This window comes from Anopheles gambiae, chromosome 3, assembly GCF_943734735.2.
Source record: "Anopheles gambiae chromosome 3, idAnoGambNW_F1_1, whole genome shotgun sequence".
Lineage (NCBI taxonomy): Eukaryota > Metazoa > Arthropoda > Insecta > Diptera > Culicidae > Anopheles > Anopheles gambiae.
In genome coordinates, this window is record NC_064602.1 from 61,281,008 (window position 1) to 61,308,218 (window position 27,211).

Consider the following 27,211-nt stretch of genomic DNA (forward strand, 5'->3'; position numbering starts at 1 on the left):
ATACTGATGACTAAGAACTGCCCCAACCCCGTATGGGGACGCGTCAGTAGCTAAAATTACCGGAAGTGACAGGTCACAATGTACTAAAAACCTATCGGATTGCATCTCCCTTTTTACCAATGTAAACGATTTATCACAATCAGCACTCCACACAAATGGAACGTCATCTTTAAGTAAGTTATTCAGTGGGTACAAAATAGTACTGAGGTTAGGGAAAAATCTACCATAGTAGGTAATGAGTCCAACGAAAGACCGTACTTGATCCTTATTTTTAGGAAAAGGGATGTTTTGTATTGCGTCAATCTTTTCGCGAAGTTTGTGTTTGTTGTTCCTTGCTTGTCCACCATGTACCCGCAGTACTCAATTCGATCAGAGAAAAAGTCACACTTTTCTCTATTGACACGTAATCCATATTTATCTAATCTGTTAAGTACTTCAAAATTGCATGTTTGGGCGAGCTTCTCCAAATGCATCAGGTAATCGCTTAGAGTTTCTTTGGGCACTGTCATTTCTATTCGGGCCTTGTGAAGTATGAATCGGGCTTGGATTTGTAACAAATATCCGCCTGCAGATATGCAACCTGCAGGACTACCAATCGATGCGAAAATCAACATCATGGCAGATTACCACTGTTAAATATTAAAATAAATATTAACGGTCAATTCGATGGTACAGTGGTGTTTTCCGTCAATCCCGATAGAGGACACTATCAAAGTGGAGTCGTGCTGATAACGATCGGGCCGAGCAGGCCCGATAGCACGAAAATTCCCGAACGTGGCAAAGGTTACGATCTTTACCCATTCTTTCACCGATCCCCAAACCAAGCGACTGATTTTTTAGCTACAATAAACTAACAGGAAGCACAATCGTTGACCAGGTTTTCGATGTCTCTGTCTATGCCTTCCCACCAACAATAACTCCGAGCAAGTGATTTGATTCGTGTTATACCGAAATGTGTTGAATGGAGTTCTTCAAGCACCTTTCTTCGCAATGCAGGTGGTATGTATACTCGGCTACCACGCATCAAGCAATCTTTATGTAAGTTGAATTCTTCCTGATTCACACCAAATCTATGTTTCCCTTCAACTGAGTTTCCAGTTCTCACGTAGCACGTAGCAATTCGCGAACATTCACATCCGCTAGCGTAGCTGCACTTAATTCATCTACAGTCAGTGGGAGTGTTTGTATTGCATTTACCTCGACTACCTCCGGTTCTTCAATTTCCGATTCAGGGTCAGTAGTTGAAACCGGTAGGCGAGACATAGCATTGGTATTGAAATGTTCCGACGAACGGCGAAGTCGAATCTTATAATCGAACGCCTGTAGGAATGCCGCGTAATGCTGCATGCGCAATACGGACATAGTAGGAAGTCTTTTAGATTCCGAAAAGATCTGGCTGGTAGGTTTATTGTCTGTTACCAGAACAAATTTGTGACCGTAAAGGTATTGATGAAACTTGCGAACATCAAAAATGATCGAGTAGGCTTCCTTATCGATCTGAGAATATTTTTGTTGCGTTCGAGTAAGGGTCTGAGATGCGCCGTTCCGTTAGGATACTGATGACTAAGAACTGCCCCAACCCCGTATGGGGACGCGTCAGTAGCTAAAATTACCGGAAGTGACAGGTCACAATGTACTAAAAACCTATCGGATTGCATCTCCCTTTTTACCAATGTAAACGATTTATCACAATCAGCACTCCACACAAATGGAACGTCATCTTTAAGTAAGTTATTCAGTGGGTACAAAATAGTACTGAGGTTAGGGAAAAATCTACCATAGTAGTTAATGAGTCCAACGAAAGACCGTACTTGATCCTTATTTTTAGGAAAAGGGATGTTTTGTATTGCGTCAATCTTTTCGCGAAGTTTGTGTTTGTTGTTCCTTGCTTGTCCACCATGTACCCGCAGTACTCAATTCGATCAGAGAAAAAGTCACACTTTTCTCTATTGACACGTAATCCATATTTATCTAATCTGTTAAGTACTTCAAAATTGCATGTTTAGGCGAGCTTCTCCAAATGCATCAGGTAATCGCTTAGAGTTTCTTTGGGCACTGTCATTTCTATTCGGGCCTTGTGAAGTATGAATCGGGCTTGGATTTGTAACAAATATCCGCCTGCAGATATGCAACCTGCAGGACTACCAATCGATGCGAAAATCAACATCATGGCAGATTACCACTGTTAAATATTAAAATAAATATTAACGGTCAATTCGATGGTACAGTGGTGTTTTCCGTCAATCCCGATAGAGGACACTATCAAAGTGGAGTCGTGCTGATAACGATCGGGCCGAGCAGGCCCGATAGCACGAAAATTCCCGAACGTGGCAAAGGTTACGATCTTTACCCATTCTTTCACCGATCCCCAAACCAAGCGACTGATTTTTTACCTATAATAAACTAACTACGTTGCTTAAAAAACGCTTGTGTATTTCATATTTATTGTACATTCGGGTGAACGAAAGAATTCTGTTGATAACGTGTCAACAATCACTGTTCCTTCGATAAGGAGCCATGATGTAATTTGTAACCTTGTAATCAATTGTAACAATCGCTAGAAGCGCATGCCTGTGTTTAGGCCATAGGATGCGCAGAAATAAATCCAAACGAGATTAGAGAGAAAAGGCAAATTGTTCGGAGTCGAAATTTATTTCATATCCTCAACTACAAGGCGGGTAGCTACAGCTGGACACTCTTGGGCGCTCTCTGGCGCAGTTGGTCAATTTGCTCACTCCCCCCTTGGCCCCTCCTCACCCTCTCACCTTGACTCGATCAGTTCGGCATAGTCCAACGATCAGTCGCTTCCTCTCCTTTTCCCACCCTCGACCTGATCAGTTCGGCTTAGTCCAACGATCAGTCGCTTCCTCCCCCTCCCTCGACCTGGTTAATTCGGCACGTCCAACAACCAGTCAAGTTCTATTCCTTCCCTTTCCTGTGGCAATTCCGGTCGAATTTATTCACCGGTTTGTTCCTCCTTTCCCTTCCTCCATCCTTGGCCAAGTCGCGGTGGCAGTTGCACCCTCTGCTGCCCCCTCCCCCACCATTTGGTCCTGCGAACCGGATCAGGACAGTGGTTCTACGTCGCGTGTGTGAGTGCGTATCAGCTCACGTTCCTTAAGGTCCGTACCTTCTTAAGGAAAGTTCTCCACGTACGTGTGCAAGTGCGTATCAGCTTGCACGATCTCCGTTCGGGTCAGAACTGTGTGTCTACGTCGCGTGTGTAGTGCCTTAGTGCGTATCCACTTAACACTTTGATCGCCAGCCTGACGTCACAGTTTTTGAGTGAGCACGTAGCGCATGGCAAGAGAGCGATGAGAGCGACAGTTTCTCGTGCGATTGTTATCACTCTTTTGTTTCATTGCGATAAGCGGCGTACCACATGTCGTTCTCGTTCTCTCTTTCCCACCTCATTCGTTCTCAAGAGAATCACTGAGCGTCAGATGCAAAGCTGAACGGTGAGCAAAACCGTCATGCGAATTTATATGACACGGCGCTTAAAGTGTTAACACGTTGTCTGCCACGTCAGCCACTATGTGGCTGACGGGTTTTTTCCGATCGGGCCACGTCAGCCACATAGTGGCTGACACATTACACATTGTAAAAGACGTGTAACAAGAGATAAATTTGCACGTATTTGATCGGTTCTTTCACAATGCTTTTCTTTCACGGTTATTATTTCTCAAAAAATGATTCAAACATCAAAATGAGTTTCTATTATGTTTTCATAAATAAATGAGAATGAGAATGAACAATAATTAAAAGATCTTGGAGTTCATTTATTCATCCTTTACTTTTGATGCACAATCTTAAAACACTCATCACAAAGTTGAGGTTGATCGGGACAGCTTGGACAATACGTAAAAGATCTTTTCACTGTTTCACGTGCCTTTCATCGGCCCATGCTTTGCCTGTCATTGTTGTAGCATCGTTTGCATGCGCGTACCAAAGCGTTGCAAAGCGTTGGAGTCGGAATGTCACCGACTTTTGCGAGAGGTAAAGAAAGGGAAGGGAAGAGAGGGGAGGGGGGGTTCCAAGAATGAAATTCCATGGAATTAGCCCAACAAACGACATTGTGGAGCGACTGAGACAACAAAGAGAATTGGTGAATTTGATTTAAAAGAGAAAAAATGCAATAGCAAATGCATTCGTTTCAAAGAGTGATTCCGTGGCCTGACGGGGCAGTTCAGTGGGCATGTATGGTGGCAGACAACGTGTTAAGGGACATCTTCCACGTACGTGTGTAAGTGCGCATCAGCTTACACGATCCAAGACAATAGTGTTGTGCATCGCGCGTACAAGTGCTTATCTGCTTTCACGATCATCCGCTCGGGTTAGAACAGTGTTTCTGCGTCGCGTGTGTGTAGTGCGTATCAGCTCACACAATACCTAAGTGCGTATCATCCTAGGTAGCTTTCTTCGCGTGCGTGTGTAAGTGCGTATCAGCTTACACGATCCAACCGAAGAGCAGTGCAGTGCAAGCACGGGTAAATCAGACAATTCGCATGTGTGTAGAGTGCTTTGCAAAATACGTTTACTTTACTTAGGTGCGTATCAGCCTAAGTTAATTTCTGTGCGCATGTGTAAGTGCACATCAGCTTACACGATCCTACGAATATCAGTGCTGTGAAGTGCAAGTGTAGGTAGTTCGCGAGTACAAGTGCGTATCAGCTTATACTAATTTACCATTACTAACATTTGCAAGTTGCAAAGAACGTTTCTTTTCATACCCGCCACCGTGAACGCGAATTGCCTTCCGAGAAACAATTAGTGAAAACTGCGCTCGAATTAAGTGTACAACCCTACTCCACGAGTGAACATTAACATTAAAGTAATAGTTCTTGCGAAGTTGGTTAGTGTTGTATCTTTGTAATTCTTCTTCTTCTTCTTCTTTGGCTCAACAACCGATGTCGGTCAAGGCCTGCCTGTACCCATTTGTGGGCTTTGCTTTCAGTGACTAATTGATTCCCCCCCCCCCCATAGCAGGATAGTCAGTCCTACGTATGGCGACGCGGTCTATTTGGGGATTGAACCCATGACGGGCATGTTGTTGAGTCGTACGAGTTGACGACTGTACTACGAGACCGGCCAGATCTTTGTAATTAATAACAGTTAATTGTCGTAGTTCACTGTATTATTTATTTCTGCCTCGTGATTGCTTCCTTGCTCGTAGGCTTCCCTTTAAGTTCTCCCTGACAGTTCTTCTTCCGGAACCTTCCTTTTATCCCAAGGTTTCCACACTGTAAGGTAAACATATACCTTGCCCGAGAAAATTAACTAATGCATTGGAAGAGGCTATTTGCGAAATCATTAATAAACCTTCTCCATCTATAACAGAAGTTAAACCTGCTTTAGTTATGGTGCAGCAATATCCGCTTCCTGCATCGCTTCCCTCTTTTAACGGGAATTATGAAGCCTGGCCAAAATTCAAGGCAATGTTTCTTGATATAATTAAAAGAAGCAGTGACAGTGATGCTGTTAAGATCCATCATTTAGATAAAGCGCTAGTGGGCCAAGCAGCAGGCACATTAAATACACATTTAACAACAACTATTACATTCGATCAAGCTTGGAAATTTGTCGAAGCCCGATTTGACAACCCAAGAGTAATAGTGGACGAACTCATTAAGGGACTGCTCAACATGCCACACGTTCGCAGTGAATCTGCAAAGGAATTACGCAGTCTCCTTAAAATGTGCACACACTATATTAATGGGTTAAAAAATATGAACAAGGCACCTGATACACTAAGCAAGCTGATAATTAACTACCTGTTAACATCACGATTTGATCCTGAAACGCGCAAATTATGGGAAAGAACACTTCCTCACCATGAGTTTCCAGACCTTGACAACACATTAAGTTTTCTCACCACTCAATGTGAAGTGCTGGAAAGGTGCAAACCTGAGAGCCACTGCAAAAGCAATAAAGAGACTCGAGCGGCAACGTACCAGCGCAACACACACCAGTATCTTCAGCCTTCTCCTCATGTGAGCTATGCTCAGTACGCCATTGGCTGGATAAATGTCCAGTATTTATTGGGCTATCTGTTCACGAAAAAATACATCGTGTTCAACAATTAGCACGGTGCGAAAATTGCCTTGGAAAAAATCACGCGGCAAACAGATGCAAGTCTAAATATACATGTCGCAAATACAAGCAAAGGCATCACACTCTGCTGCATAAAGAGCCTGTACATCCCACTACATCCACAACGATCAGCATGCAAAACACCACAACACAGCCAACTGTTTTGCTCGCCACTGCTGTTGTTTATGTAGAAGACAAAACAGGAAAAACACATCCAGCTAGAGCACTTTTAGATAGCGGTTCGCAATCTAATTTCATTTCGAGCCATTTGGCTCAATTATTAAACATTAAAAAAACATCAGTAGAAATACCAGTGATTGGTATAGGAGGCAGCATCGATAGCTTTGTGCGAAGCAAAGTCCGCACTACAATACACTCCCGTTGCACTAATTATAAAACAACAACAGAACTTTTAGTGCTAAAAAAACCTGCCCTGTAACAATGTCAATTTCAATCAGAATCTATTACCATCAGCCATTATGCTTGCAGATCCTAATTTCTATTGTTCACGAAAAATTGATATTATACTGGGTGCCGAGCATTTCGCAGAAATCATTAAGGGTGGTCGCTTGAAAATCAACGACGAACTTCCTTCCCTTCAAGAGTCCGAACTAGGATGGTTGGTTAGCGGAAAGGTGGCTTCAACAAATGTGTCCACGCCTATTATGAGTGCAGTATGCATAACACCCATAGAACAGCTTATGGCAAGATTCTTTGAAGTAGAAGAACTATCGGCAACCAGCTCCGGCTGGAGTGAAGAAGAAACACATTGCGAGACTTCGTTTTTGGATACCACAACGCGTGACGAACAAGGTCGCTATGATGTTCGACTACCAGTAAAGTCAGACATAGAGTATGCTTTGGGTGATTCAAAATCGATGGCCCTTCGTAGATTTCTTTCACTTGAACGTAGATTGCAACGCGAACCAGAGACACGAGCAGCTTATGTCCAATTTATGACCGAATACGAACAACTTGGTAATATGAGTCCTGTCGAACATAAAACTGTATCACACCAGGTTGAATATTACATCCCACATCATCCAGTGTTCAAAGCTGAAAGCACGACAACGAAATGCAGAGTAGTGTTCGATGCGTCTGCCAAAACCACCTCTGGATATTCTCTCAATGATGCGTTAATGGTTGGACCAACCATTCAACAGGAATCGTTTACAGTCCTACTACGTTTTCGTTCCCATATCATTGCAGCCATCGCTGATGTAGAAAAAATGTACTGGCAAGTGTGGGTACACCCTGAAGATCGCCCACTGCAACGTATATTTTGGAGAGATTCTCCAAATCAGCCAATTCGAATTTTTCAACTGAACACCGTCACCTACGGAACAGCATCAGCTCCATTCCTTACTGTAAGAGCTTTGAAACAAATTATAATTGATCATGGGAAAGAATTTCCAAAAGCGGCAGAAAGAATGGACGACTTCTATGTGGACGATTTTATTTCCGGATCTGATTCGATTACTGATGTACAACAATTGTACACTGAAGCAACAACACTGTTGGCAAAGGGAGGATTCACCCTCAGAAAATGGTGTTCAAACGATCCTGAAGCGCTGATTGAAATCGGCAACATAAAAAATGTCACAATGCCTGCGGACGACATCAGTGGACATGTGACTACCCTAGGACTTATTTGGCGACCCCGTGCGGACACTTTTAGCATAAAGGTGCACATTCCTGAAACCATTCATCACCTATCAAAACGATTCGTTCTTTCTTCAATTGCTAAAATTTATGACCCATTAGGCCTCATCTATCCTGTAAAGGCATTGGCGAAACAAATAATGCAGCAGATTTGGGAGCTAAAGAAAACAGATGGGAATAACTGGGATTGGGATGATGAACTTCCGTCGGATCTACAACAAGCTTGGGTTCACTTTCAACAACACCTTGAACCTCTTCGTAACCTTCAGATTCCTCGAGCAGCTGTCCATACATCCATTCATAATGTTCAATTACATGTTTTTGTGACGCTTCAGAAAAGGGATATGGCGCCTGTTGTTACATCCGTGACGACAACGACGAAGAAAACATCACGGTTGGAGATTGATCATTTGAATTTATTAGTTCGAATTCGAAATTCGAACTCAATTTAGAAATAGGATAGGAAATGAACTCATAGGCATAGATAAGGAGAACAGAATGAACTCAAAATGAATTATGTAATGAACTCTTGACAAACGAATATACAGTAGCAAACGGACATTTGAACGAGTCGCATTCATTTTCAAAACGAGTTGTACCACGTAGCCGAACATTCGTGAGGTTTTCTCACATTTTTGGTCCTTCGAACCGGATACGTGCGTGCTAAGTGTTTTTTTTTCGCTCTGCATCAAGAGCAACGGCAAATTCGGAACGCTCCGCATCACGAGCACGGTGCAAGTCATCATTCGCGCCATTTCGAATTCTCGCGCTCGTTCAAGTTCATTAGCCCTGCAGCAAGGGCATCGGTCGAATTTTCGTGATCGTGAATCGTGGTTTATTTTTCCCGCGTAAATTCGAATTGCTACAGTTTCGTAAACGTTCATATCGCGTTATCGACATTATCGTGAAAATCTGACGGAAGCTAAGATGGACAAGAAGATAAAATCTGCTCAGCACAAAAAACTAGTCGCAGTGGAAAACATTAAGGCGCAGGAGCGCTTAAAGCAGAACTTCAAACCCGTAAATGTAGGTGAAATCCCGGAGGTTATGGAGGGTTTGGAGCTACACAGACAGGACTTTTTTGACGCGGTGGCAAAGCTGGAAGAGTATGACGACACCAGTGATGCGATTCAAGCCTGTATTACTGACAGGATCGATATGGAAGAGCGCTGCCGGCGGCTGAGATCGTTCCTTAGAGAAAACCAGCGGAAGGAAACCAATGCGCTCAACGACTCCTTATTGGCAAACTCAACCCTAGCGTTTGGACGGCCAAACACATCAAACATACGTTTTCCCAAAATCGAATTACCAACGTTCGACGGTGATTCGACAAAGTGGTTGTCATTCCGCGATCGCTTTGTCGCGATGATTGACGCAAGTGCCGAGCTGCCGCCAATTGCAAAACTGCAGTACTTACTTTCGTCCCTGAAAGGTGACGCTGCGGTTCCCTTCGAACATGTAACTCTGACCACGGAAAACTATTCTATTACCTGGGCTGCGCTGCTTAAGCGATGCAGATGTGCAGTGTGCAGATCAACACCTGGTTCGAAATTGCCCGGTATTTTTAGCTAAAAATACTCAGGAGCGGCGGGAAATCGCACGGTCAAAGGGATTGTGCTGGAATTGTCTCAGTTGTTCCCATCAAGTGAGATCGTGCAAATCCGAGTATTCTTGCCGTTCGTGCAAGGAACGGCATCATACGCTGCTTCATCAACCACCACAACAACCTAAAGTCGCTTTGTCAGCCCAATCAGATGATGATATGGTGTTTCTCGAGACGGCTATTGTGTTCATCGTAGACGATTATGGAGAGAAACATGAGGCACGGGCGCTTTTGGATTCGGGCTCTATGTCCAACTTCATTTCGGATACGTTAGCTCGGAAGCTCATGACACCTCGAGCGAGAGTTAATGTATCAGTGTCTGGCATCGGAACTTCAAGGCAGCAGATAAAGGGTTCGACCACGGCGATCGTTCGTTCAAGGAAGCTTCAATTCACCACCCCATTGGAGTTTCTGATCCTGGATACACCCTCGGCGGACATTCCCACCTCACCAATCAACGTGTCTATGTGGAACATCCCGGATGTAACGCTAGCAGACCCCACGTATCACATCCCAGGCAAGGTCGATGTGGTCATCGGTGGCGATACGTTCTGGGAGCTGCATACCGGACGCAAGCAATCTCTCGGTTCGGGTCTGCCATGGTTGGTAGAAACGCAGTTTGGATGTGCGGTAGCAGGAAATACAACGCATTCGTCACAACAACATCGGGTGTGTAATATGGCAACGAGCGACAGTCCGTTGGAAGCCATATTGACGCGGTTCTGGGAGAGCGAGACCATCTTCGACGAGACCGCTCTATCTCTGGAGGAAGACATGTGTGAACGTCATTTCATCTCTACTACAACCAGAGACCCATCTGGCAGGTATGTCGTACGTTTACCACAAAATCCTAATTCGAATGTCGTTTTAGGAGAATCGAAAGCAATCGCTGATCGTCGTCTCCTAGCGGTGGAACGGCGGCTCAAGTCTAACCCTGCAATGAAGGAAGAGTATAGTAAATTCATGTCGGAGTGTGAGCGCTTAGGGCACATGAAACAACTCACCGAGCCGGTGGACGATTCGTGTGAACACTACTATCTCCCTCATCACGCGGTGCTTAAGGAATCGAGCACAACCACCAAGGTCAGGGTAGTCTTTGACGCGTCGTGCAAGACATCTTCTGGCTACTCCTTGAACGACAAACTCCTGGTTGGGCCGGTGATCCAAGACGATCTGTTCACCATCATCGTTCGTTTCCGGTCTCACGCAGTCGCACTCTCAGCAGATGTTGAGAAAATGTATCGCCAAATTCTCCACGATTCTCGCGACACTGAATACCTGCGCATTCGGTATAGAGGAAACACCGCAGAGCCGATTCAGACGTTCCAACTACAAACGGTAACATATGGCACGTCTTGCGCACCCTTCCTAGCAACTAGAACGCTACAGCAGATCGCTCTCGATCACAAGATGCAATACCCCCGAGCAGTGGATCCTGTATTGCACGATTTTTATGTGGATGACCTGCTAACGGGAACAGACGAGTTGGCAGATGCAATTGAAATGCAAAGGCAGATTTCCGAGATGCTCAAGCAGGCAGCATTCGTGTTGAAGAAGTGGGTATCAAACGTACCCGAAGTACTAATCGGCATTCCTTCAGAAGACCTTGCCATCCTTCTTACTCATGAATGGCAAGATCCCCAATTTGTATCGACGCTTGGTCTGGTTTGAGAGCCAGCAGTTGATATGCTGCGATATCGGATCGATCTACCAACTGCTGCGACGATGTTGACAAAGAGGCTAGCTTTGTCCTACATCGCCAAAATCTTTGACCCGCTGGGCTTGCTTAGTCCAACCATTATCATCGCTAAGCTCTTTATGCAACAACTGTGGAAGTTGCAGGAAAACAGGAAGCCGTGGGATTGGGATCGTGAGCTACCATCACATCTCCAAAGGGAATGGACGGCATTTCATTCCAAGCTGCATTCACTTCGGGAAGTGCGCATTCCGCGTTACACTTCAATTCGGCAAGCAGCAAACGTGCAGCTACACATTTTCGCAGATGCTTCTCAGGTGGCATATGGTGCTTGCTGTTACGTCAGGGCAGAAAACGATTCGACAACATCGGTGCAGCTGTTGGCAGCTAAGTCTAAAGTAGTATCGTTGTCGAACACACACTCTATAGCGAGACTCGAGCTCTGTGCAGCGCGGTTGGCAACGCAACTGTTCCGGAAGGTCAGTCAGTCCCTCAACGGTGAATACGATGCTTTCGCTTGGACTGATTCCATGACCGTGCTACATTGGCTCAATTCAGCACCACGGAGGTGGAAGCCTTTCGTTGCCAACAGGGTGGCACAAATTCAAGGAGAAACTCGGATCAAGTGCTGGAGGCATGTTCCTGGTGTAGACAACCCAGCAGACGATGCATCGCGAGGTCTACTACCAGACAAATTGCAATCCTGTGAACGATGGTGGCATGGGCCACATTGGTTGAGCAGCAAACAGGAAGAATGGTCTATAAGAGAACCTGCAATTGAAGAAACCGCATCAATAGAAGAAGAACGTATTACACAATCACGAATAGCTGCAATGTCGATGGAGGACGATTTCAACAATAAGCTATTTGCACGGTTTTCAACCTACCTCAAACTTCGTCGAACCATGGCGTATTGTTTACGTTTTGTGCAATGCATGAAGACACCGAAACCCGCAATTACGTCACCGACAGCCAAGGGTCATGCTTCGATTCAGAACATGATTACATTGATTGCACCTCCATCTCGAGACGAACTCATCCAAGCTGAGCTTCAGTTGTGTCGGTTAGCTCAGCAAGATTCATTTGCGGATGATTTACCCGCGTTTAAAAACGGCAAGGATCTACCACGCAATTCAAAGCTGAAATGGTTGTCTCCCTTTATTGATGAGGCGGGAATCCTGCGTGTTGGTGGCCGGCTTCGCAACGCACAAATAGCAGAATACGCGAAGCATCCCATACTTCTTTCTGCAAAACACCCGCTCGCAGCATTGTTAGCAGTCGCGTATCACCAGAAGTATATGCACACCGGTCCTGAACACTTATTATCCATCCTTCGTGAACGCTTCTGGATAATCGGTGGCCGTAATTTGACCAACTTGGTTTTCCATCGGTGTCACAAGTGTTTCAAGGCCAAACCTACACTGGTGCAACAATCCGTTGCAAATCTTCCGACATCAAGGGTTACACCCACGAGACCGTTTGCTGTCAGTGGTGTGGACTATTGTGGTCCGGTATTGCTGAAGTCGCCTGTTCGCAATAGAAGTCCCACCAAGGCATACATCGCCATCTTCGTGTGCTTTGCAACACGAGCGGTCCACATTGAGTTGGTGAATGATCTCACCACGGCGGCATTTTTGGCAGCACTAAGGCGCTTCGTGGCTCGCAGAGGCAAAATCGCGGAACTGCATTCGGATAATGCTACTACGTTTAAGGGGGCTGCACACGAACTTCATCGCCTCTACGAGATGTTTAAGTGCAACAATAGCGAACGCATCGAAATCTTCAATTGGTGTGCCAATGAAGAAATTCAGTGGAAGTTTATTCCACCTCGTGCGCCACACTTCGGAGGACTGTGGGAGGCTGCTGTACGATCCGCTAAACAGCACCTAATTCGCACGAGAGGAAGTACGAGCCTCACTCAGGAGGGAATGGTAACATTGCTAGCGCAGGTCGAACAGTGCTTAAATTCAAGACCCCTGATTCCGCTTTCTAGTGAGCCTTCGGACACGCAACCACTCACTCCTGGTCATTTTTTGGTAGGGTCGAACATGCTGGCGTTGCCACAAGTTGATAGGAGTCAGGTGCCTGGCAATAGATTGAAGGAGTTTGATTTGGTGCAAAAGCATATGCAGCATATATGGTCGCGTTGGTATCCGGAATACTTGCAGCAGCTTCAGGCCCGGGCCAAACGTTTAATAGTTCCACCAGTGTTGTTTACCAACAGCGGTTCTAGTTTGACAGACGCGTTGTGGTGAAGTGAGAGAGAGGGACAGGTAGCACAGGCGAAACAAACACGGGCGAAATAGAGAGAGTATGAATGGTTCATCCCGAAGGAGCTTCGCGTGCAACGGATGAACCTGCGCAAATTAAGTGGAATGACCGCAATCGGGTTTGCGTGAAGGGTTAAAACGGGCACGAAGACGAAAATCGACCTCTTTCTACCATCGCGCCAAGAGAAGAAAGTTCAGTGAATTTTTAATACAGTTTAATGAAATTAAGTGAATTAAGAAAACTGATGTTTCAACTTTAAATTCGCGAAAGAAAGAGCTTTGTTGCTGGACGCAACAACCAGTATCGCTAGAAGAAGGGCAATTGGTAATCATAAAGGAAGACAATATACCACCTACCTTGGGGCCAATGGGTAGAATAACACGATTGCACCCAGGAAAGGACGGCGTTGTTAGAGTCGTAACTCTTCGTACAGCTGCTGGAAAGGAGATGGTACGCGCAGCAGCTATATTAGCAATCCTTCCAAATCCAAACGTATGTGAAGACAATTAACCTCGAATACCAAAGCTAGGAGGCGATCAGCGCGAAGCACTTGCGTAATGTAAACAACCACACCGCACATACACACGACACGATACACGAAGTGACAGATCGACACTTGCAACTTGTACAACACAACACCACACTTGCACAACATTTGCTATCTCTGAGGCGAAGTTAGATCGAGATACTTATTCATTTTCTTTTTTTTTTTCAATTGTATTTGCTGAATGTTTTAAAGAAATACTTTCTTTGGTGGCCGGAATGTTGGAGATTGATCATTTGAATTTATTAGTTCGAATTCGCAATTCGAACTCAATTTAGAAATAGGATAGGAAATGAACTCATAGGCATAGATAAGGAGAACAGAATGAACTCAAAATGAATTATGTAATGAACTCTTGACAAACGAATATACAGTAGCAAACGGACATTTGAACGAGTCGCATTCATTTTTCTAACCGGCACAAGTTTTTGGAATTATCGGGAAAGAAAACGAGTTCTACCACTGTTATGTATGGTCCAACCTGCTGTTGGGAATTATTGCGCTACCTGGCCAACTGCCTTTTGACGTCTGTCAATTTCGGGCGCGCCTTCGGGTTAAGCTTCGCTTTTTACGCACTCCCGCTCTATCTTGAAAACAAACTTAACGTGAATAAAACTTGAACCGAATTATTAAACACAAAACACAACATTTTGGTGTCAGAAGTGGGATAAGTGGAACGGATTGAAAACACAATGGCTCAGCTTGATCACGAATCTATGACACAGCTTTCGACAATGATCGCCCAAGCGATAAAATCGGCAATAGGTACACCCAACGCGCAGGTGAATAGAGACGACGCTGCTCCCCAACCAAAAGTGCCAACATTCTCGCACCCGGTTTTTCATGCGTCGGATGAATCAACAGTCGAAGACTATTTTAACAGACTGGAGTGGGCGCTAAAACTGAGCAATATCCCCACCGATAAATACGCGGACTATGCGCGCGTGCACATGGGAACAGAATTAAACAATGCTCTTAAATTTCTCGTCACCCCAAAGCGGCCAGAGGAAATTCCCTACGAAGAGCTTCGAAAAACACTCGAGAACCACTTCGACCAGAAGAAGAACAAGTTTGTTGAGAGTGTCAAATTCCGTAACATTTTGCAACAAAGGGGCGAAATGATTTCACAATTTGTTCTACGACTCAAACAAGGGGCTGCCTACTGTGAGTATGACGATTTTCTCGACAGAATGTTGATTGAACAAATGCTCCACGGCATGGAAGCACGCGACATTTGTGACGAAATCATCGCAAAAAACCCCAGCACGTTTAAAGAAGCTTTTGATATCGCATTAACGCTCGAAGCCACACGGAATACAGTTCGTGATATCTCCACGGCGACACCGTCGGCGTCAGCAGAAGCTACCAATAAGTTGGGTTATGAAAACCCTCAGACTAAAAAGCAACAACCATTCCGTCGAGCAGAACCTCCTACCAAAACGTTCGCTTCACATTCCAGATGGACACACGAACAAAGCAACAACACTGCAGCTACGCCCTGCAACGGTTGTGGTGGGCCGCATCCAAGAAGCCTTTGCCGCTTTCGCAACGCCCTATGCCATACATGTAACAAAAAAGGCCACATTTCGCAGGTTTGCCGAGCAGGAAACACACCACGCGAACGATCGAACATTGATCAGGTTGCGGATTTCAACATCGATCCCGTACAATCCATTAATACGATACGCAACTCAGCTCCCGCCGCCAAATTGATGATCGATATAAAAATTGATGGCAAACGCACCAGCATGGAACTCGACACGGGAGCACCGTGTGGGATTATGGGGGAGACCACGTTACGGTCACTAAAAACAAACTATTCTTTTCTTCCTACAGATAGGCAGTTTACCAGCTACACCGGTCACCGCATCCATTGTCTGGGCCGATTGCCCGTAAACGTGTCTGTTGGCACGGTAATCCGTCGGTTAAACCTGTACATAGTAGCGGGACAAACAGACGCCCTCTTCGGTCGTGAGTGGATCGCCCAATTCGTTGATCAGATAGACCTTGGCAAAATGATAGCTCCAAACACACATGTCAACGCTGTTACTAGCTCGAAGCTCACGATAGAACACGAAACCCAGTTGAATTCGTTGCTCGACAGTTTCCGTTCCGTGTTTAGCGACGTTCCAGGTAAATTGACCGGACCACCAGCATCAGTGCATCTCAAACCTGATGCAACGCCAATTTTTGCTAAAGCCCGAGATGTACCATTGGCGTTACGCGATAAGTACGCAGCAGAAATCGAAAAAAAACTCAAATCAGGGTTTTACGAAAAGGTGGAATTTTCCGAGTGGGCTTCGCCGACCCACGTTGTGGCTAAGAAAAATGGTAATATCCGAATTACTGGCAACTATAAGCCCACAGTAAACCCAAGAATGATTATTGACGAACATCCTATACCCAGAGTGGAAACCATTTTCAACCGTATGAAGGGAGCCACACTTTTCTGCCACTTAGACATAACCGATGCGTACACGCACTTGACAATCGATGAAGAGTTTCGTAAAATCCTCACCCTGAATACCACCACGCATGGACTCATACGTCCGACACGAGCTGTGTATGGCGCGGCAAATATCCCTGCTATTTGGCAGCGCCGAATGGAAACAGTACTACACGGCTTAACCAACGTAGTGAGCTTCTATGATGACATTATTGTTTTCGCTGCCGATTTCGAAGCACTGCTAGTAGCCCTCGATTCCACATTATGTCGATTGGAACAGAGTGGTCTAAAACTAAATCGATCAAAATGCGTGTTTGCGGTACGATCCCTTGAGTGTTTGGGACACTGCATCGACCAAGAAGGTTTGCACAAGTCCTCAAAACATGTTGAAGCCTTACGAGATGCACCAAGACCATCAACACCAGAAGACTTGCAACTTTTTTTTAGGCAAAGCAACCTATTATTCGGCATTCATTCCGAATCTCTCTGCGAGAACGAAAGTGCTGCGTGACATGTTACAAACAAGCAATTTTGAATGGTCACCAGAAGCAGACGAATCATACCAAGACGTGAAAGAAACATCAATATCACCACAGGTCCTCATGCAATACGACCCAACCTTACCGCTAACTCTAGCTACAGATGCGAGCAAAACCGGCTTAGGTGCGGTTCTTTCTCATCGTCTGAGTAACGGAACAGAACGTCCAATCGCCTACGCTAGCTGCAGTTTGTCATCAACCGAGCAACGCTATCCGGTCATTGATAAAGAAGCTTTGGCAATCGTGTGGGCCATTAAGAAATTCTTTCACTACTTGTACGCACGCAAGTTCATACTGATCACAGACCACAAACCGCTGACTCAAATTTTTCATCCGGAAAAATCATTACCAACCCTATGCATCAGTCGGATGGCGAATTATGCCGACTATTTGTCACACTTCAATTTTACAATTGAATACAGACCAACAAACCAAAATACCAATGCCGACTATTGTTCCCGTATCCCAAGTACATCTACGCTATCTGATGTGAATTGCCTTTCTCTTCATGAGGGAGGAAATGCCCAAGACGAGTTTGAGAGCTTTGTCTTGCACCAGATCCAACAGCTACCAGTACGAGCAGAACACATCGCGCACGAGACACGCAAAGATCCTAACCTCGGGAAAATCTTACAGGAGCTCGAAATGGGCCGAAGTCTTGCACACGCTGGATACAAAGCACCAGAAGCAAAGTATACATTGGTAGCTGGCTGCCTACTATTTGAACACCGGGTGGTTATCCCAACAATCCTCCGCCCAGCGATCCTGAACGACCTACATGTTGGGCACATTGGTATCGTAAAAATGAAATCGATGGCACGTTCCTATGTCTACTGGCCAGGGATAGATATGGAAATCGAGCGAACCGCCAAATCGTGTGTACAATGCGCACAACAAGCGACAGCACCACCGAAGTTCAGTAGTCACCATTGGGAGTACCCATCCAACCCGTGAGAGAGAATACACATCGACTACGCTGGACCCGTATCAGGAGCGATGTTATTGCTGGTGGTTGACGCGTACAGCAAGTGGGTCGAAGTAAAAATAACGCACTCCACAACATCTGCCGCCACCATTGATCTGCTAGATAGACTGTTTGCTACGTATGGTGCGCCAGTAACAGTAGTGTCGGATAATGGAACCCAATTTACATCCGCCGAGTTTAAATCGTTCCTTCAAAGAAGTGGTGTAAAATTCCATAAACTATCCGCACCGTACCATCCGGCGACGAATGGACAAGCTGAACGCTACGTCCAGACAGTGAAGCGTGCATTGAAAGCGATGGGAACATCAAGCCACAACCTACAGGCAAACCTCAATCTCTTCTTACAACAATATCGCAAAGCACCTCATAACGAAACAGGAGAATCACCAGCAAATCTATTCCTGGGTCGAAACATCAGAACACGCTTAGATCTAGTTCGACCGCAAAACACACACGCTAGACTCACTGAAAAGCAACATATGGAATTCAAAGCAAATTATCGCTCTTTCTTGCCGGGACAACAAATCTATTGCTTATCTGGTAACTCGCAAATGGATAAGTGGATACCGGCAACGGTGCATGCTCGCGTAGGAGACCTACATTACGATGTTTTATATCAAGGAAAACATCTGAAGCGACATGTAGACCAGATCAGATCTTTCCTGAACAACAATCAGTCCACCAAAGTAACGAACGAACCGGAGACAACCCGAGCAGGTAGAGAAAATCAACACAGGCACTACTACGGCAACACCCAACCGACACAACTACGATCCAGCGGAGAAGATTCCCCAGACATGTCCTCCGATGGAACCGAGTCATCCAGTACAGAGTACGCAACACCGATTAGCAGCCCCGAATCAATTGCTAGAAACACTCCACCGGTACTACGTCGCAGCGACAGGGCACGCCGCCCACCTCTGAGGTACTCGCCGTAGTTCCTCTTTAAGAAGGGAGGAAATGTTATGTATGGTCCAACCTGCTGTTGGGAATTATTGCGCTACCTGGCCAACTGCCTTTTGACGTCTGTCAATTTCGGGCGCGCCTTCGGGTTAAGCTTCGCTTTTTACGCACTCCCGCTCTATCTTGAAAACAAACTTAACGTGAATAAAACTTGAACCGAATTATTAAACACAAAACACAACAATCACGTAGCCGAACATTCGTGAGGTTTTCTCACAATCACTTCACAACTATTGACTTCTAAGTCAAAAATAGCTCCACTTAGCCAAAAACTAACTATTGGCCAACTAGAGCTGTGCGCAGCAAAGTTAGGTAGCGATCTATTTGCGAAAGTAAAGGAAGCAATTCCAACATTTTCGAATGTTTATTTTTGGACCGATTCAATGATCGTTTATCACTGGTTACAATCTCCACCACAGAGCTGGAAAACTTTTGTCGCAAATCGTGTCTCTCACATACAAAGAGTGATCAAAGGATTTTCCTGGCGACACATTCCAGGATGCAACAATCCGGCAGTTTCTCGCGGTTGCTTTGGTTCTGAATTAATCAACGACATAAAATGGTGGCAGAGTCCAACCTGGCTACCATGCTCAGAAAATGTTTGGCCATTAACTCCTACGGTACAAGAAAACGTCGATGCTGAACAACAAAGACGATCGCAACCCGTACTAGCTCACGTAGCAGTTGAACCACCAGTGCATGAATTATTCACTAAATACTCATCTTTATTTACCCTTAGACGCATGATTGGCTACTGGATTCAGTATTACAAAATACTTCGCAAGCAAATTCCTCCCTGCAAGCTTCTATCAGTGCAAAGCATAATAGAAGCTGATTTATTTTTATGTTGTCTGGTACAAGAAACCCACTTCAAGGCAGAACTGAAAGCATTAAAGGCAGGACTCTCAGTACCGTCATCGTCCTGCATGAAATGGTTCAGTCCTATCATATCTTCTGAAGGCCTCATTCGTGTCGGAGGTCGACTCACACATTCGATTCTCCCCGAAACCGAAAAACATCCCATAATTCTACCAAGTAAACATCCCTACTCAGTGTTGCTAGCCAATTATTATCATCTCAATTATTTCCATGCTGGACCGCAGCACATGCTAAATACAATTCGGCAACAATACTGGATCATCGGTGGCAGAAATTTGGTAAAGCGTGTCACCAATGCTTAACTTGCTTCCGAGCTAAACCCAAGTTGCTTACCACACTCATGGGTGACTTACCACCGCCGAGGGTGATTGCTTCCAGGCCGTTCTCAATAAGCGGCATCGACTACTGTGGGCCTGTTTTTGTCAAGTGTGCACACCGTCGAGCGGTATCCACAAAAGCATTCGTAGCTATCTTCATTTGTTTTACAACAAAGGCAGTTCACATCGAACTCGTCTCCAATTTAACTACCGAAGCTTTTCTTGCAGCCTTACGTCGATTCATAGGCCGTCGAGGTCTGGTGTCCGAGCTCCATTCGGATAACGGGACCAATTTCAAGGGAGCTTCCAACGAGCTCAACAACCTCTATCGTCTCCTTCATTCTGATGAACATCAGCGCAAGATGCACTCCTCGACCCTGGAGCGTGGGATCGATGGAACGTTTATCCCTCCTCGCGCACCCCATTTCGGCGGACTCTGGGAGTCAGCCGTAAAATCAGCCAAGTACCATCTTCTCCGTACCATGGGCACCTCTTCGTATACTTTCGAAGATATGATGACGATACTGACGGAGGTTGAAGGATGTCTCAACTCGCGCCCTATTACTCCGATGTCCGACAATCCATCCGACCTGACAGGTCTGACCCCGGGCCACTTCCTGTCTGGGTCCCATATGCAGCTGCTTCCTTCGATTGACGTCTCGCAGATTCCATCCAATCGACTCAACCACTGGCAGCTTATCCAACAACAACTTCAACGTTTTTGGAAACGTTGGCATAACGAATACTTGCAGCAATTGCAAACGCCAAGCAAGTGGTTCGTTAAGGGGAATGATGAAATAAGGGAAGGGCAGTTAGTTATTGTTCATGAAGACAATGTTCCACCTTCTAGATGGCCGCTTGCTAGGATTACTAAAATCCATCCAGGAAAAGATGGTGTCACTCGGGTAGTTACTATCAAGAATAGCAAAGAAAGGGAACTGACTAGACCCATAACCAAAATATGTCTGATTCCTGAAATAGACCATATAGATCCAACCGATAGGAAAATTTATAAATTTTAGGTGGCAGGATGTTGGATTTGTAACAAATATCCGCCTGCAGATATGCAACCTGCAGGACTACCAATCGATGCGAAAATTAACATCATGGCAGATTACCACTGTTCCTTCGATAAGGAGCCATGATGTAATTTGTAACCTTGTAATCAAATGTAACAATCGCTAGAAGCGCATGCCTGTGTTTAGGCCATAGGATGCGCAGAAATAAATCCAAACGAGATTAGAGAGAAAAGGCAAATTGTTCGGAGTCGAAATTTATTTCATATCCTCAACTCGACACAGCCCTAGAATCCTTCGGTAGTCCTTGGCGGGTAGCTACAGCTGGACACTCTTGGGCGCTCTCTGGCGCAGTTGGTCAATTTGCTCACTCCCCCCTTGGCCCCTCCTCACCCTCTCACCTTGACTCGATCAGTTCGGCATAGTCCAACGATCAGTCGCTTCCTCTCCTTTTCCCACCCTCGACCTGATCAGTTCGGCTTAGTCCAACGATCAGTCGCTTCCTCCCCCTCCCTCAACCTGGTTAGTTCGGCACGTCCAACAACCAGTCAAGTTCTATTCCTTCCCTTTCCTGTGGAAATTCCGGTCGAATTTATTCACCGGTTTGTTCCTCCTTTCCCTTCCTCCATCCTTGGCCAAGTCGCGGTGGCAGTTGCACCCTCTGCTGTCCCTCCCCCACCACTAAGGGCGGTGGCAACGCTCATCGGATGCGATTTTATCGGACGCGATTTATATGGGATTTGACAGATAACGTCGGACGACGAAATCGCACATCCGACGTTATCTGACAAATCCCATATAAATCTCGTCCGATAAAATCGCATCCGATGAGCGTTGCCACGGGCCTAACTGTATCACACTCGGGACGACAATGTTGGAAACTGTTGTAAGGTTTCCAACGGACTGCCCAAGCGAAATTTTTCGGGGATAATGAACATAAACTCATGCCATCTCTTTCTATTCATCAGCTCTACTCTCTCACACGCATCGATGAACTTTTACACATCTCTTTGTTCATTGTGCTATATTTGAAGGGCTTAAAACTGATAGATGACGATTCATGTTCATTGTTGTGGACAGACCGCTGCCTCATCCTGAGGGCTCGCCGTTGACAGCAGGGCTGTCATCCGGTGACGTCCTCAGTGAGGATCGCGGCGCGAGCAGGACCAGTCGTCCTCTCCCCGCATTGCGTGTGTGTGTGCGTTTCAATTTATTACCAATGTTAATTGTACCCATACCAAAGAGTAGTGATAAAATATACATATTCTGTTGGTGCCGTACATCGTCTATGTTTGTTTTGTGCGGACACAACAGTGGCGACGAGGATGGGATTCTCCTCGCGTAGGGGAGGATCCTACAACGAACCGACGCAGCACCGAGACCACCATCGCGGTTCCACCATCGCGCAACCGCCATCGCGCAGGATGGGCACGCTCGGGGCTTGCGCGAAGCCCTGAAGGGATCCTCACTCCGCTGCAGCACCATACCGGACAATGCGAGGGGACATTCCGCTTTGGACCGTCGTGACACGGCATCACCGCCGCCCGCTGCAGCGTTATCGGGGACACACTGGTGCAGCATTGGCGTCGCGGCACCACAGCCGCCCTTCTGCACCAGCATCATCGCGGAGCCCGATAAGGCACAGTGCTGAGGCATTTCGGCTGCCCCCTGTGGACCTTCATCGCCGGCGCTCCAGCTGCACAGGTGCATCTCGACGGCGACACCACTGTCGCCCCTGTGCAGCACCATCAATGTGTCCCGAGTGCACAGTCGTCGTGCGCGGCATCACGGTCGCCCGCTGTGCACTCGCATCGTCATCATCGTCGAGCCCGGTGAGCAGGCACAGTGCTGAGGCATATCGGCTGCCCCCTGTCCATCTTCATCGCCGGCGCTCCAGCTGCACAGGTGCATCTCGACGGCGGCACCACTGTCGCCCCTGTGCAGCAACATCGTATGTGTCCCGGGTCACAGTCGTCGTGCGCGGCATCACGGTCGCCCCCTGTGTACCCTCATCATCATCGTCAACGTCATCATCATCCTGCGCGCCCTGTACAGCAGTTCACCGGCAGCGACATCACGGTCGCCCCTGTGCAGCGGTTCCGGCTGAGCGGTCGAAGCGCGCGCGGCACCACGGCCGCCCCCTGCTCAGCCGCACAGTGACGCCCCATCGGCAGCAGCATCCGGGAGAGCTGCCTCATCATCATCGGCGTCAGGTGCAACAGCCATCGACAGCGGCAGGATTATCCGCTACTGTTGCATCATCAACGTCAACACCAGCAACAACGCAACAACACCAACAACAACACCACAGCGGCTGCAACGGAACGAGCGAGCGCAGCACATCGGCTGCCCCCTGTTGCAGCCCGCAACGCTCATCCCGTTCGAGCGTTAGGCACGGAGGCCGTTCAGCACTCTCCCCCGTTTTACACAGCGCCACTTGAGCCGTACGCTTGCCACTCCGGTTTTAAGTACATTAAAACCGCTGCGTCGGCTTAAGCCGTACCGGCCTAATTAAAACGGGGAGATGTTGTGGACAGACCGCTGCCTCATCCTGAGGGCTCGCCGTTGACAGCAGGGCTGTCATCCGGTGATGTCCTCAGTGAGGATCAAGGATAATGTATTTAGAAGGTTGATTTTTATCGCTTTTGCTGGGCGACATTGTGGGGGACATCTGTCACTCTCTGCATACAAATTTCAATACCCCGCACCAGCCCTCCCCGATTTTTATACCGGAGCCCCCGGAAGAGAAATGTCAAGTCGAGAAATGTCATTTTGCTCTGAACAACTTCACCTTGTCATTTATAACACCTAGGTGAGGATCGCGGCGCGAGCAGGACCAGTCGTCCTCTCCCCGCATTGCGTGTGTGTGTGCGTTTCAATTTATTACCAATGTTAATTGTACCCATACCAAAGAGTAGTGATAAAATATACATATTCTGTTGGTGCCGTACATCGTCTATGTTTGTTTTGTGCGGACACAACATTCATGAACTAGTAGTGGTCAAATGGTAATGGTGTAATGTTTGCACCATGGTCGACATGAGTTCAATTCCATTTTTATTGTTTTCATCGATGATTTAAAGTTTTGATTTCTTTTTAAAACATGCAGCTCCAGTAACTTCAGACCCCTTTACTCATTGTTAGAAATGCGTGTTTAATAGTCAATCTATTATTTTTATTGTGTTATCTCAATTTTGATTTCGGAAGACTGAAGGCTGAAGAATTGCGTGATTTTTTGTTTTAGCGCTCAATCACGAATGACATCTCTATTTTTTGACAGTATTGCCTGAGATACTTAAACCTAGGTGTGATCGCACAAGCAAGATGTCTTTAAAGAAAAGGTGTATGTGTGAGGATGTCAAGGTGTATGTGTGAGGTATAAACATATTCGAAATTTCAATTTCTACAGCTCGGCCATCCTGACGAGAAATTGACCTCAATTTTTCCTGCATCTGTATAGCCCTACCCTTAATCTTAAGTGTAGCTTTATGAACATATTCCGATCAAGCTCCCCCCAGAGGCACTATCCATCTTCTCAACTTGTCCGACTCCAACACTCCATCATATGGTATTTGCGTCATTTGTATTCCATCGATATCACGTATAACATATCTGTCATTAGGTAAACGTTTGTGGATAACGTATGGACCTTTATATCTGGCAATGAGTTTTTTGTTTGAATTTGGTGTGTTATCTACATTTTTAATTACAACAAACTCTCCTTCATTGAATACGGGAGCAGGGCGATGGTGTTTAGCATGTTGTTTCTCATTATTTTGTTGTGATTTTAAAATATTGAATGATGCTTCTGCACGTATAGTTTCTAGATCTGAAAATGCGTTGTTTTTGTCTTCTAAATATTCGGTCAATATATCTACTGAAGGGCCTCGTTGGTTAACACCAAACAATAGCATAGAAGGGGAAAAACGAGTGGACGAATGAATGGTATTATTAAGAGCGTATTCTGTAGATAGCAAATGGGTCACCCAATCTACATGGTCTGTCTGATTTGATAATTTGCTCAATATGGGACGAATAATGCGATTGACCCTTTCCACTTGACCATTAGCTTGTGGTGATCCTGTGGCATTCAACACATGGCTAATTCCGCGAGAAGAAAGGAAATTGGAAAATGCGGCTGAAGTAAAGCATGTACCTCGATCGCTAATTATTCTTTTAGGTCGACTGTAGTAAGAGAAATATTGTTTTAGAGCATTGCACACCTCTTTTGTACTAGTGGAAGTTGTTGGATATAATTTAACGAATTTCGCAAATGCGTCTATTACTACCAATAAGTATTTTTTCTTTAAAGATGATGTAGGTAGCGGTCCGAAATGGTCAATGTGCAAGGTATCAAATGGGTAAGGTTCTTTTTGGATGCTATGAAGGTTCCGATTATTTACTCTAGATGGAGCAGAGTGAATAATGCACTTCAAGCAGTTATTTATAAAGTTTATTATCCGTGTTTTCCTGTTAGGAAACCAATAATTCTGATCTATTTGGTTGCAACATTTTTCGGCTCCCAAATGACCTATTTGTTCGTGTATTGATCGTATCAGATTATTAACCATTTCTGTTGGCACGTATAATTTTAGCCTATTAGAAGGTGATCGTTTGAATACAATACCGTCTTGTAATTGGTAACCTTCGACATCCGTCGTCTCTAACTCTTTTTTCAGAGTTTGGATAAGCGGATCCCTAGCCTGAGCTACACGTATTTGGAAGTCAATATCAATATCATCGAAGGCAGCCAAATGTTCCAGTCGGCTTAATGCGTCTACATGACTCATTGCTAATCCAGGACGATGTTGAATAATGTAATTATAATTCTCCAGGAAAAGTGACCAACGTGCTATCTTTGCGGAAGAATTTCTATTTTTAAGCGTTTCTACCAGAGAATTACAATCAGTCACTATCTTTATTGGAATGCCGTGTACATAGGTATGGAAACGTTTGAGTGCATATATAACGGCCAATGTTTCAAGCTCGTAGCTGTGCAATTTAGCTTCATCAGCCGAAGTGGTTTTGGAAAAATACGAAATAGGGTGATATCTACCATCATCCTGTTTTTGCAAAAGCACAGAACCAAAAGCTATCGAACTTGCGTCACAGTGAAGTTCAGTTTCGCGTTTAGGGTCGTATATGGCAAGCACGAGAGCTACTATCAATTTATCTCGGAGTGTTTCAAATGCTTTTTTGCACTCATCATCAAAAATAAATGGAACATTGTTTTTCAAAAGATTAGTAAGTGGTTTTGCAATACTAGAGAAATGTGGAACAAACCTCCGGAAAAACGAAAAAAGACCTAAATATTGTTGTACTTGTTTTGTGTTCTGAGGAACAGGATAGTTTTTGATAATTTTTACGTGATTATCGCTAGGACATATACCTGAATGATTGGCTTTGTATCCTAAGTAATCCAATTCATCGTAAGCAAACTTACATTTATCAAGCCGTAGCTCCAACCCATTATTTCGTAGAGTATGCAAAACTTCACTAACTATTTCAAGATGTTCATTAAAGTCTTGAGAAGCTATGAGAATGTCGTCAATATATACAACCAGCTTTTCATTCTCGATGAATTTCCGCAAAATTGTATTAATGAAACGCTGAAATTCGGCAGGCGCATTTTTTAATCCGAAGAGCATACGCATGTACTCGTACTGGCCGTCTGGAGTAACAAACGCTGTGAATTTAATTGAATCCTCGTCCATTGCCACTTGATGAAAACCACTCTTTAGGTCTAGTAACGTAAAGAATTTTTTATTGCCCAAGTGTTCTAGGCACGTCTCTATGAGTGGAAGCGGGTAGTTGTCGCGGATTGTTATTTTATTAAGAGGTCGGTAGTCGACACACTTACGAATCTCGCCATTTTTCTTCCTAACAAGTACCAGTGCAGAAGCATAAGGAGAGTTACTGGGTCTTATTATATTTTTCTCTAATAAATCCTTCACAATGACTTTTACTTTATTCCTTTCATCGAAAGAAAGTCGTCTAGGCTTTGTGAAAATAGGAGTGTCATGAGTTAAGCTAATTCGCATTTTATGAGCAGATGGTATTATATGTTTATCCGGAAAATTAATGTAATTATTGGACACTATTGATCTTAAAGCAATGCCTTGTTCTTTAGAAAGATGTTCTCCAACATTTATAGTGCTAACCTCATCGCTAATATCTATAGAACACATTTCAGAAAAAGT

At 45.3% G+C, this 27,211-nt stretch overlaps 2 protein-coding genes across 2 annotated transcripts in view; both read left to right on the forward strand.

Moving 5' to 3' along the window:
- The window catches only part of LOC133392901 (uncharacterized), a 590,816-nt gene that overhangs the window by 498,832 nt on the left and 64,773 nt on the right, over positions 1 to 27,211 (forward strand). The gene's annotated exons all lie outside the window — the stretch shown is intronic.
- Positions 9,377 to 11,150, forward strand: LOC133393680 (uncharacterized). Its single transcript, XM_061659623.1, has one exon. It carries the CDS (start codon positions 9,515 to 9,517, stop codon positions 11,024 to 11,026), a length of 1,512 nt encoding a protein of 503 aa, XP_061515607.1. The 5' UTR covers positions 9,377 to 9,514; the 3' UTR covers positions 11,027 to 11,150.